The sequence below is a fragment of the Alligator sinensis genome, unplaced genomic scaffold (assembly GCF_000455745.1).
Source record: "Alligator sinensis unplaced genomic scaffold, ASM45574v1 scaffold1264_1, whole genome shotgun sequence".
Classification (NCBI taxonomy): Eukaryota; Metazoa; Chordata; order Crocodylia; family Alligatoridae; genus Alligator; species Alligator sinensis.
Genome location: NW_005842770.1, coordinates 150088 through 163549, shown reverse-complemented (window position 1 = coordinate 163549; position 13462 = coordinate 150088). Strand labels below are relative to the sequence as shown.

The following is a 13462-nucleotide window of genomic DNA, read 5'->3' as shown; positions in this document are numbered from 1 at the left end:
ACAGGTTAAACTGTTGCGCAGAAATGTTGAAGTCCACACAAGTTTTATGAGCCAACACTAAAGAACAAATCTGGAATAAATTTTAAATTTTAAAGCACAGGTGAGTAGAGGATAGTGAGATTTGTATTCTGCAGTGTTCTAGGGGAAAAAAGTGGGGGTTAATTATTATACAGAGATGAAGAAACACAAAAAAATTGAAGAAAACATAAAGGAACTGTCAGAGACTGAAACGAAGAGAAGTAAAGAACACAAGACTCCTGTGGACATTGGTTTGGGTTAAGGGAGCACTGTTGCTGGAAGATAAATATCTGTTGTTCGGTATACATATTGTGGGGGCTTGGATGCATCTTTGAATGTTAGTCTGCTGTTTGATAAGTTGGATTTATTAATGAAGTAAAAAAGAAAGAAATATTAAAGCCCAAACCCAGTTACTAATAGAATATCTGTGATTTCAGGGCGAAGACAGCACTCCAGCAGTATCTTGCATGATCAAAGATGAAGTGAATCTTTGGACACCCCTCACATCTATTTAAGGAATAACAGGAAATAGCCTCACCTGATTCCTTATATTTGCACAAGTCACCTTGGGCTGCATTTTTCTCAGGTGCAGGGAGCTGCTTTGCAGAAACAATTTAGATGATCAGGTCTCCAGTGCACTTGAGAACTTTCTTGAGGTAGTTCCTTTACTCAGAGGACTGTTGTGAGTTGGTTGTTTTTTTTTGGTTTGGTTTGTTCATTTTTTTTTTTTCTGAGCTACCTGGACTCTCAAATGGAACAATCAATCATCATTTTCCTTTGGGCCTACGATTTTCTGCTTTTGCTGCAGCCTGCATGTGTGGGTGTGTGTGTGTGTGTGTGTGTGTGTGATACCTCAGAATTTTGTTTTCATTTCTTTGTGTGAAAATCTTTTTCTACAGATTTTCAAGGGTTAACCATTGTTTGCTGTATGAATACTTTAACAAATTATATACAGTTTGAATGAAATGTTATTTAAAAAAGACAAACTGTTGTATCCCATAAAGTTTATTTTGAATTTTGAACAGATGAATGTTTTTAAGTAAAATATATGCATTTCTGAACCTCAGCTTAACTTACATTATACTTCCTTTTTTTTAAAGAGGAGAGTAGAGGGAAACAATAGCCCCAGGTAACAGGCAGCACGTTCTGTGCTATGAGAATTTGAGAGCTAGCATCTTACTGCCATATCTGGTCAGCTGGTACTGATGTCTCTTTCAGCTCTATAGAATGGGTCGGCAGGATTGTTTTGCATTTCCTTGCATTTTTAGGAGACAAGGTTGGACTTGTTCACATGTTGTAGAACTGTTATATTGACCTTCTGCCAAAAAGACACAGATGGCTGCAGTATCAACACTTGGAGGAATTAGCCTATGGTTGTGAAATCCAAGGTCTCTTTCAGATCATTTCTAAAGGATTGGCTTGTCTTAATGACAAGGAATACCAGGTGATTACCATGATCAAGACAGAGCAAAGAGGTAGCACATTGCAAGAACTGGACATTCAAGAGCCCAAGAGGAATCTGGCATGTTATGGTTAAGAGACTTGTTTTATCATAACATCGTGTACCTCCAGATAGCTTCAGTGACTGATGGCATACTTCCTGGTAAGGTTATCTGGACCTAGTAGGTTGGGGAATGGAATCCTTATTAAAACTTTCTCAGTGATATTGCTACAGTAATGGCAGTAGAGAGAACCCTAGGAATTCCGATTCATACACAGGGATGATACATGCCAGGCTTTACTGCATTTAAAGGAGCAGATTATCAAAATCTGCTCTTCGTTCAAATAGTGCACATAATTGTGAAGAAAAATTATACCTGCAAATATTTGCACCCACACAATTATGAGCACAAAAAAATGGAAACCCTTTCAGGTCAGACTGTAAATCAGATCTCAACTCTTAGCTGGATCAAGCTTTAGAAATCAAATGTATGCAGAAAGAAGTGAGTACGGCAAGAAGCAGTCCCTAACAGCAACTAAGGGTTGTTGCTTTCTTCCTCAAATATGCCTTCCATCTACTTTCTAGTTTTCAATTTAGGATACAATTTCAGTGGAGGAAGAAATCCCCAAGCACTGTCTGCCTGCCACTAACAGGTAAAACTGAAGACTGTAACTCTATCTTCAAAAGGAACATAAATACACTCCATCAGAAGTTTGAGCATCGGGTAAACTCCTGCAAGAGGTCAGGTCTGTAACTTCACTAATTGAATGATTCAGCCTTTTTATTTCTAGTCATTGATGGTCAAATTGTGATTGCCTTACTCATGTGAGTAGCCCCATTAGTTTCGAGGGAGCTAGTTGTGTGAGAACAGGTGACCATGCTTTGTCCTAGCGTTTGAATGTGTTATGTACTGGAGAACTGTTACCATTTGGATGCAAAAGCAAATGCAATTTTCTATAAGTTTAATGTAAACTTTTTCCACTCTGAAAGTCAAATAAAAGTGAGCACCTGACACTTTTTTTTTTTTCCCCCCCCCCAATTCATGTATGGAAATCAGTGATTAGCCATTTCTTAATAGCATTTTTACAAGCTTGTTGGTAACAGACTTCCAGGTCTGTGCAGAGAGGAAAGTATAAATATGTGAGAGAACCTGATAAATATTTAGTACCTCTGAAACAGAGCCTTATTTAATAAACCATAGCTTTGGGAGCACTCCATAAGAATTCTTCCTTGGCTAAGCATTGTAAATATAGAACTACAAACTTGGGATCAGTTTTAAGAGGAGCCCGAGCCTGGCCTCTGAATTTGCACTCCTGATAATTTGTGCACAGACTTCTGGGTGCTCATGTGCTTGCCCCCTCTCCTTTTCTAAAAGCAATTTTGAATTCAAGTGTACAATCATCTGGGTACATAAAAACAGGTGCAAGTTTAGTCGTGCATGTTTAACTTTTGTTTTGCTTTTTCCTCTTTTTTCTTTAAGTGGGGCCCTTGAAGGTACCAGAAAAAAAATAAAAATAAATGCTCAGACAATCTGGATACTTCATGGAAAAAGGCAGCGTTTTCCAAATTTCAAGTTGATAGGCCAAATGGCCAGTGGAATAACATTTTTACACTCAGTTAAGCTTTGTGAATACTTTTGGATGTTGCTAGAGGTATGTACAAATAGAAAAAATAAATACTGTAAATAAAAAAGTACTTTGCCAGAACACTTAGCCTTTACTGAACTCTCTGAAGAAACAAGTGTTGAAAATCCTGAGTCTTGATTATTTTCTATTTTTCAGATGTGCAGATTTTAGTCTGAGATTTGTGTAGCAGTGGGAAGACAGTAGAAAGCCCTGCATACAGGTTAGCCAAACCCTACTTGGCTTTACTTGGGTCATGAGGTCCACTAAGGTCTGGGGCTTCATGCAAGGGATGTTTTTAACAAGTCCATGTAAGTGAAGGATCAATCCAATTGGAGACCCCCTCCACTCAGGTTATGATTTTACATCTTACAAGGGGCCTCTCATCTCTTATGGGGGTGGGGGTCAGCTACCCTGAGCTCCCCATAATTCACACCTTGAGTGGAGCTTTTTGGCATGTTGTGGGATTGAGTCTGAATAGAGAGCTTGGAGCAAGCTAGGGAACGCTGATGAGCCTGACAGACAGCTGAAAATCAGTAAATGGGAGGAAGCAGCAAACAGTTGCTTGGAGTGGCTTATCACACCATGATTTTGGCTGTGACTTACTTGCAACAGCTCAGTGGTGAGCACTGTGGGGAGAGGCACCAGATTGCCCCTCTGGCAGAACTGTGGGGGGCTGACTTCTAACTTATAACATTCAGGACCTGGCAGACAAGATCAGGGAGACCATCGGGAGAGGACAGTGAAAGCAGGGTAGGACTAAACGCCAGGGGGCATCAGACACTAAGGCTGTTATAGTTCACAATGCTGTTGGGTAGGTGGTCTGCACTGACACAAAACGCCATGCCTCCTTCCAAATCGGGTCTATCCAGCCATTGTCTCCTACAACTTGTGCCTTTCTCTCTCCCTGTATGCATTCTGTTCCTCATATGGTAATATCTGCTTATTGTGAGTGCATGAGGAAACCATTTCCTATTCTTCCTTCTCATTCTGAGGGCTCATGAGCTGTGGAAGTGATGCACTTCAAGGATCCTTCATCCCAGGGTTGTGAAAAATACACTGGCCAAAGAATCATTGTTAGGTGCTGTGAGATTAGGTAGCAAACACAGCAAGCAGCCTACAATTCCTTACTTGTCCCACTTTGGATGTTATAACAGTGGGGGCAGGTTCACAGTCACTGCTGCATCATGAAACTTTTACAACTCAGTGTGTCATGCAGATGGTGGCAAGGGAATGTCATGAGAGGGGGAAAGGTGGGGGGGACTTTCAAGGTAGTAGAGTAAGTCTAGAGAGTTCATTAAATAGTTCAATAGTTGTATATATTTGGAAAGAAACAAGCCCATGAGGAACATGAGGGGACTTTCCAGACCATAAGCACCTTGGGGAGATCTTAGAAACTTCTCTGATAGGGAAACATTTGAAAACTCTGAAGGTCTGGATAAACTGCAAGAAAATATCCTTGGAGGGCTGCCTAAGGTCTCTGGTCCACTGATGCCAACTTTAATATCAGGCTTTAAGAAGTTGTTCCCATTCATTGTCTAATCATTCAAATTTTGACCTGTTTGACACCTGATTCTATGACTTCATTCTTTTATTTTATTTTTTTAGTTCTTACTGAAGTATTTTCATTTTTGTCCATGTGTTGTTTAAATTAATTTTTTCCCAATATTTTGTTCTCTTCTGATCCTAAGTGTTGATGGTTAGGATCCAGTTAGGTACATGAGAGAGTGTTTTCTTGGTTTTTCTTTGAAGCCAATAAGGACTCGGCCAAGGGATTTCAGGAAGCTGGATGCTTCTAGTGGGCATTTCAACTAAGAACTCTACAAGTTTTCCATGGTCAGCTGCTCATATTGAAGAATCCTTGTTGCTGGGAGCGAGGGTCACCTGGAGACCTGTTTGTGTTGGATACAGAACTCCGTGTCCTGATCCCAGTAGTTCATGGGCAGATAATTAAATCTGAGAAGTAAACACCTCATTGGCAGAAGCGACATTGTCTGAGTGCGTGCAGGGAACAGGTGATGGGTTGTCCTGGATTCCATCCCAAGTTCAGGAAGAGGGCTGGGGGCTCCCAGGTCAGAGAGTGGAGAACTGAGATTCTGGATTCACGTGGTCTATTCCCAGCTCTGACATGATGGAGGGAATCTAGTGGTTAGTGAAGAAGACTGGTAGTCAGGATTCTGTGTTTGTATTTCCAGCTCCCAGTGAGGACTGGGGTTCAGTGTTGGCACCTGGAAACTAGTACCTGTGGCTTTGAGGTGTGTAGCTTATGGGGTGTGGAGTGGGGTAGAAGGGTGAGTCTCAGTGCTCATATAATTGTAGAAAAGTAGGTGAAGCTGAAAGGGACCTTCAGAGGTCACGTCTAGTCCAAGCCTCTGCCCAAGGCTGGATTATCCCTATCCAAACCAATCTATACAAATCCATCATCTAAACTCTGCATAACACTACTGTCAACCCTGACACAACACAGGTAACACCCTAACCTGCCACAGGTAAAGCAAGGGAACCATAGCAGCCAACATCCTACTGCTATGAAATGTTGTCAGTATATGCTCAAGACATCCTGGATAGAGGGCCATACACCCCACTACAGAGAGAGGCAAAAACCTCCCACAGTCTGTACCAGTCTGATCATGGGGTAAAATTCCTTCCTGTTCCCAAATATGGTGTTGGTCTGGTCTTGAGCAGAGGAGCAAGGCCCTCTAGCCAGGAACCTCTAACTTTGGTCCCAGCAGGAGCATTGGCACAGCCTTGTCTTAGTCCTCAGCCTTGACTGTAGCTTCTGAGGAAGACTGACAGCGGGAAGGCAGGGTGGGGGCAGTGGAGGCTATCGGCAAAACCTAGAAGCCTGGGAAATACCCACAGTAGAACATGGGCACAGGTATGCCTAAATCATCCCTGACCAGTGGCTGTCCAGTCTCTTGAACACCTCCAGTGATGGAGAGACACCTAGGGAAGTGGCGGACTCCTCTGCTGCCTCACTGTTCTAACAGTGAAGAAGTTTTTCTGGATATCCAATCTAAACTTACTTTGATGCAACTTCAAGCCATTTGTTCACACCCTCCTATCTTCAGTGAGAGAAAAGGTGCTTTCCTTCTTCTTTATGGCAGCTATTACTTACTTTATTAATTGAAGCAGTGCTTAGAGTCCAATATGACACTTTCTTCAAGGTAACATCCAACAGTGACAACATGCTTGAAACCCAAGAGGACAGACAGACAAGCAAGCACACTGCCCTCTCCCGATCCCGCCTGGGTCACCATGTGCGAGTTCTCTCCCGATCCCATCTGGGTCGCCATGTGTGAGCCGGGGGCGAGCCGGGCCCGTCTTTGTGCACACTTTAGGCTCCGCGGGTTCAATAATTCGTTCTCACGGAGCAGCTGTATCTCCGTGGGTTACTCGGTTCCCAGGTCCCCCGGAGCTGTTAAGACTCCGTGGGTTTGACAACTGGGTCCTTAGGATAGGGATACGTCTGGACTGTGATCAGCGACGGGGAGAGGCTAGAGGTTATGTGCCTCGGAGTTGTTAAGGCTCCGAGGGTTCGGTAAATAGGTCCCCCGGAGTTGTTGAAGCTCCGTGGGTTCAACAAATTAAACCTCTGTTGCCCTCTTAAGGAAAAGGCTGGGTTCGTAGGGATCAGCAGCGCTTAGAAATCTTCACGCTCCTTTTCCGAACTCCACGTGCTTTCTCTCTCTCCGACTTGGGCGGAAACTACCCAAGCCTTTTGTACGGCTAGGAAGCCAATAGCCAGCCGCCACGTATGCCTACATTTAGAACCGGCCAATAATGTGGCACGAATCTAAATACAAATGGCAGGAACTCCTTTGCATTGTGCATCACTATAATGCAAAAGGAATGCACTATGCAAAGAAAGCTACAGAACTGGCGGGAAAAACTCCTGCACGCGGGTTTTTAATTGCAACAGAACACTCCACCGTGCAAAAGAGCTGCAATTTGGCGGGAACATGATTTAGCCATGCCGAAGCGCACACAAACGAGAAAAACCACAACTTTGGGTTGTGACACACACAAGCTGTAAATAACCAGCCAGGTACAATGAAACTGCTCACAAACAAGAGCTGTGATTCTGTAGACCAGGGGATGCACAAAGTTCTGAGAAAAGTAGAAGGTGCCACATTCCCTATGCTGGGGCAGCATGCTATTGTTTCCCCTCTTTTCCATCAGCACTGAGTAGTAGAGCTGCTATGGGCTGAAGCAGTGTCTGCACATGTGGTGCTGCAGAGAGAAGGGGGTTTTCTGTGAGTTCTGCTTTGAAGCAGTAGTGCGAGCACCCGACAACCTGCAACAGGATTTGCTGTTGGACGTCTGTGCTAGTGCTCCCATGGTGAGTGTACAAGTCGCAGACCAATACTTTTTCCTGTTGTGGGGTGGCCCTGTGTGGTGGAGACGAGAGCATCTTGGCTATGGACATTTTAATTTTCAGGGGAAAAATAAAGAACCTTAAGAAATCTGGACAGGCTGTCCTGGCTTTTAATGAACAAAGCTCAGAAAGAGCAAATGCTGCAGGGGACCAACTGGAACCTGTGAATGACCCATTTTCTTTCAGCTGTGGTTTTTGCTGAAGTGAGAGGCAGAACCGATTTAGCCCTTCTGCAGAACTGCTTTCTAGCAGCTTGACAAAATACTAACTGATGAATTGGAAGTAGGTAGGGATTTATTATTTACTGTCACTCAATGCAAAAACTAGGGGTCACAAAATGAAACTAATAGGTAGTAAGTTTAAAACTCACAAAAGGAAGTTCTTTTTTACACAGCATGTCATTAAAGCATGGAACTTGTTGCCACCAGATATGGTGGATGCTGACAATTTAGCCAGATTCAAAAAGGGATTGGAAACCTTATTGGAGGAAAGGGGCACTAGTAGCTATTGAGCATAGGAGTTAGGGATACAGTCTCTGATTCAGAACTTCCTAGCTGTTAAATGCTGGAGGCTGCAAGTGGGAGAGCAGTAGTGGGAAAACCTTGGTCATACCATTTGCTCTGCCTTTCAGCATCCACTCTCTACCACCATATGACACAAGCCTGAGCCGGATCTGGCCCACGGGGCCATTCTATCTGGCCTGCAGGGCCCCTAAAAAAATGTTTGAAAATTAAAATGTATCTGTCCTTGGTTCCTGTCAAAAATGCCAGGAACCAGGGGCAGTAGGACCCAGGGGAATCCTTAGCAGCGTCTGGCAACAGCGGGTCCTGCCTGGTCCCGCCCTGCCAGCTGGAAGCCCCAGCAGGGGCTTCTGGCCTGGGGCCAGGTGGCTGCCCCAGCATGGGAACCTCAGGTAAGGGGGGGAAGGGCAGGGGTGGAGCTGGTGTGGAGCGCAGGGGGGAAAAGCGGCCCTTCCCCCGCCCCATGGCCTGCACTCCCTGCTGCAGCTGCTTTCAGCCTGTGCGGGGCTGTGCCGAGCAGGCATCAGCTGCTCAGGACAGCCCCACATGGGCTGTGAGAAGCTGCAGCGCGGGGTGCCGGCCACGAGGCGGGGGAGGGGCTGCTTTTCCCCTTGCTCCGCACCAGCTCCTTCCCTACCAGCAAGCAGGGGGTCGGAGCTGTGTGCTGCCTCCTGCCTGTACTGGGGGGCACTGGGAGTGAGCGGGCACAGGAGCAGGGCCAGTGCCAGCAGGGCCCAGATCAGGGTGGGAGGGGTACAGGGTCCCAGCCAGCAGAGGCTCCATGGGGCTGGGCCAGCTCCCCCCTCTCCCTGCTGGTGCAGCCCAGCCTGGCTCCACAGACCCCTGCCAGCCTGCTTCCTGCTCTGGGCCCTACTGGTGCTGGCCCTGGGACATTGGTCCCAAGATGATGACCAGGGGGCGGGGCACCCATCAAAGTACGGGGCTACCCATGCGGCCCTCGACAGCTTGCCCAAACTGGGTAAGCGGTCCTCCGCCCGAAATAATTGTCTGCCCCTGAGCTATGGTCTAACCCAGCAAATGGCAGTTGTTACATTCTACTAATGGGAACCGGAAGGGGTGTTATATGGCTTTTGACTGAGAGTTTGCAGAACACCTGGATCTGGGTCCTAGACTTGATCTCCAAAAAATCTGTCACCCACATAGAAAACAGGGTTGGAAAGGACCTAAGGAGGTCATCTAGTCCAGCCTCCTGCTCAAGATAGAATCATCATTGTCTAAACTATCCTAGACAACTGTTTGTCTAACCTGATCTTAAAAACTTCCAAGGCCAGGATTATTCCACCTCTCTACGTTGCCTGTTGCAGTGCTTAAAGTTTTAGTGTTCTGAAGTTCAATAAGGACAAATGCAGTCCTGTGCTTAGGATGGAATAGTTCCATGCATCAGTACAGGCTGGGGACTGACTCGCTAAGCAGTAACTCCCCAGGAAAAGACCTGCGGGTTACAGTGGAAAATAAGCTAAATATGATCCAACATTATGCCGTTGTTGCCAAGAAGGCCAACAACGTACTGGGCTGCGTTAGTAGGAGTGTTGCCAGCAGATCAAGGGAAGCAATTATTCCATTCTATTCCGTACTGGTGAAGCCGCATCTGAAGTATGGTGTCCAGTTCTGGGCTCGCTCTGACAGAAAGGATATGGACAAATTGGAAAGAGACTAATGGAGACCCAGAAAAATGGCTAGATGGCTTGGGAATATGACTTGAGGAGAGGCTGAGGGAACTATCATTATTATTTAGTCTGCAGAAGAGAAGGCTGAGGGGAGATTTAATAGCAGCCTTCAACTGCCTGAAGGGTTGTTCCAAAGAGGATGGAGCTAGACTAGTCTCAGTGGTGTTAGATGACAGAACAAGAAGGAATGGACTCAAATTGCAGCCAGGGAAGTTTAGGTTAGATGTTAGGAAAAACTTTCTCACCCGACGGGTAGTAAAGCATTGGAACAGGTTACCCAGAGAGGTTGAGAAGTGTCCATCCTCGGAGGTTTTCAAGACCTGGCTAGACAAAGCTTTGGCTGGGATGATCTAGTTGGAGCTGGTCCTGGTTTGGGCAGGGGCTTGAACTAGATGAGCTCTTGAGGTCCCTTTCAACCCTCATTTTCTATGATTCTATGTTTAATCACCCTTCCAATGGAAAAGTTCTTCCTAATGTCCAACTTAAATTCCCCTTCTTGCCATTTAAGTCTTGTTCACTGCAGCCACAGAGAACAGTTTGTCATCATCCTCTTTAGTTACCCTTCAGGTATTTAAAAACTGTTTTCCAATGCTCCCGCAGTCTTTTCCAACTAAATAATCCCAGATCTTTCAGCCTTTTCTTGTAACTCATGCTTCCTTTTTGTGGATCTCCACTAGACTCTTTCTAACTTGTCCATGTCTGTCTTGAGGTGCAGTGCCCAAAACTGGACCTAGTATTCCAGGTGAAGCCTTACTAATGCTGAATAAAATGGAAGAATCACCTTTCTTGATTTGCACATGATGCTCCTGTTAATACAGCTCAGTATGATTCTGACTCTTTTTGCAATAAGAGCACCCTTGGCTTATCTTCACACTGGCTCTATAAGCCCCAAGTCCATTTCTGCTGTACTGAACTTAATCAGTCATTCCTCCATCTGCATTTGTGCATGTGATTTTTCTGTTCTAAGTGCAGGACTTTGCATTTGTCCTTGTTGAATTTCATTTGCTTAATTTCATACTATGTTACAGTTTATCAAAGTCAGTTTAAATTCTAATCCTATCCTCCCAAGTTTCTGCAGTGTCAGCTGACTTTGTCTTCTGTAGACTTGCGAAGCATGCATTCAGTTCCATTCTCCAAATAATTAGTGAAGATATTAAACAACACTGGACCCAGGGCAGACCCCTGGGTAACACTGCTTGATACCACCTCCCAACTAGACACTGAAATGTCATTGAGATGGTGAGTGCAATGATTCAATCCAATCCTTCTTACAGTATTTTCACCTAGACTGTCAGTAGGCGAAAGAAAAACAATGTCATGGGAGTCCAATGTCAGAAGCCTTGGTAAAGTCAAGGGGTATAGGTTGTAGCCATGTTGGTCTAAGGACATAGGCAGACAAGGTTCTTTGGGTGAATCTGTTATCTTTTATTAAACCAACTCATATAGTTGGAAAAATTCTTCTTAGCAACCTTTTGGGTATAAATACTGTTAGTCAGGCTGAGGAAGTATCTGCAGTTGGTGTGTGCTCTTTGAGCACACACCAACTGCAGATGCGTCCTGGGACATGCTTCCTCAAAATGCACACACCAATTGCAGATGCTTCCTAAGGCTGACGAAGGGTATTTATACCCAAAAGCTTGCTAAGAAGAATTTTCCAACTATTTGAGTTGGTCTAGTAAAAGTTACCAGATTCACCCAAAAAACCTTGTCTGTTTTAGTACAGTCAAAGTATGTCACATCCACTGCTCTTCCCGCATTGACAGATCCTGTCCCCTTTATCCTAGAAGGAAACCAGGTTGATCACTTATGACTTGCTTTTGCTAAAACCACGTTGACTGTTTCTGATCAACTTGTTATCCCGAGTTGCTTAAAAACTGATTCCTTGATGACTGCTCCATGAACTTTCCAGGTATCGAGGTCAAATTGCCCAGTCCGTAATTCCCTAGATCCTTCTCCTTCCCTCTCTTAAAGGTGGGCACTCTGCCTTTTTCCAGTCACCCGGGATCTCGCCTGCCCTCCACAAGTTCTCCGAGGTAACAGCCTTTGGGTCTGAAATGATCTCATTCCATTTCATCAGTGTTCAGGGCTGCATCCCATCTGGCCCTGCTGCTTTGAAAGCAACCAGCTTCCTTAAGTCATTCTTGACCTGTTTTTCCTTGCACTCTGGGCAGACTATCACCTCCCCGATTCTGGCAGCCACCTGTGCTCCTCATCCCAGAGCTGAGCAGATTTGTAAGACTGAAGTAAAAGCAGCACCAAGTACTTCAGTCTTCTCTAGGACCCTGGGGCAGACCCACTTCCACCCCCCTTTCATCCCTGGTCCACCCAAAGTTTAAAACCAACTGCCTGAAAGTGGCAGCAGCATTTTTATTCAGGCAACAGTGAGGGTGTCACTTGGCTCATTATAATCTTCCTGATTCCTTCTAAACTCATCTCTCCACGGGTGTTAAAGATCCTTTTTCCTTTTTTAATGGTCTTAAGGTTCACCATATCAAGCCACTCTCTCCTGCAATTCTGCTGTTTCTTAGTGGCTTGATATGGTGATACCCACCAAGAACTATGATCCTTCCTTGGAAAGGTAGGCCCCTGAGAAAGTAACAGTTTATTTCTTGAGCCAAAAAAAAGGCAAAACAGGGAGAGGAGTGATGGTCAAAGGGAAACGGGGCAAGATGGACCTAGGGTCTATCCTAGTCGGTGGCAGTTCTGTTCTTCAGCATTGGATGTACTGCCACTGTGCTTGAGCAGGCTCGATCTTGCTTTCTGACTCTGAAAGAGACGTATTGAATTTTAATAATGATAGGACTAAAAGAAGCAACATCTTTTGGTCATTTTTGCCTGGCATATTATGTTTGCGAGTACCTGATGTACCCTATAGCAAACGAATGCATGTTCTCATGAAGTTATATTTAGTTTTTTTTGCTTCAGTCTTGACCCAACTAATGCAGTCCTAGGCCCCTTGCGTGTTAGTAAAGCTTATAGTTTCTTTGTGCTGCAAGTGGGAGAGGAACAGTGGGGCGGGGGGGAACCCCTGGTCAGACGCAGGTTCTTTGGGTAGATGTGATATCTTTTTATTAGATCAACTGAGTAGTTGGAAAAATTGTTCTTTGCAAGCTTTCAGGCCCAAACACCTTTTCATGCTTCTAGCTGGCCCTGGAGACCTGCCTCTGTGGCATGTTTAAGGCAACGAGGCCCACTCCCCCCGCCTTTGACATCACCCCAGCCCCCAGGACGTGCCATGCTGGACTCCTGGTGCCTCCCCCAGCAGGGGAGAGCAGCTCCCTGCTGCCTGCAGCCTGCCCAGACATGGCCCTTCCCTGCCCGCCCCACCCGCCCGACCCCCCCCCCCCCGCCCGCTGAGGCAGCCAGCCCAGCCTGCTAGGTTGCTAGGGACGCGCTGCCCGCAACTGCCATGCAGGTACCTGGGGCTGGGGAGTGCCCCCTCAGGCAGGGGGAGCTGCCTTCCCCCCCCCCCCCCAAATGCATGGTGGGAACCAGGGAAGGGCCCTGAGAGAGGCACAAAGTGGGGGGCTGTCCCCCTCCCTGCCACTGGGCAGGGGGTGCCTCCCCACTGCTCCCTGGTCTTGCCTCCTGGGAGAGTCAGGCTGGAAGGGAGCTCAGCCGCTCCCGCTCAGCTCATGGCAGGGTTGTCTGTCTCCCTGCCAGGCCCTTCTGCCCCCTTGGTACTTGCTGGCTTCTGGGGATAATCCTCCTCCCTGTATCATGGTGACAGGCACCTCTCCATCCTGGATTCCTACCTCTGGGGCAACAGCAGTCCCAGGCGACCCTGTGAGAGA

General features: G+C 46.0%; 2 protein-coding genes across 14 annotated transcripts in view; both read left to right on the top strand.

Moving 5' to 3' along the window:
* The window catches only part of ARMC8 (armadillo repeat containing 8), a 108090-nt gene extending 104925 nt beyond the window's left edge, over positions 1-3165 (top strand). For 11 of the 12 annotated variants that reach the window (XM_025216825.1, XM_014525240.2, XM_014525239.2 and 8 more), the window contains one exon: positions 456-3165. In XM_025216825.1, the coding sequence (XP_025072610.1) occupies positions 456-489 (34 nt within the window). In that variant the 3' untranslated portion in view covers positions 490-3165. The remainder of the gene's footprint in view (positions 1-455) is intronic. The other variant, XR_003096464.1, reaches the window with a different exon arrangement.
* The window catches only part of NME9 (NME/NM23 family member 9), a 36186-nt gene continuing 25724 nt past the window's right edge, over positions 3001-13462 (top strand). For both annotated transcript variants that reach the window (XM_025216830.1, XM_025216829.1), the window contains exons 1-2: positions 3001-3111; positions 3241-3304. The gene's annotated coding sequence lies outside the window, so the exon portion shown is untranslated. The remainder of the gene's footprint in view (positions 3112-3240; positions 3305-13462) is intronic.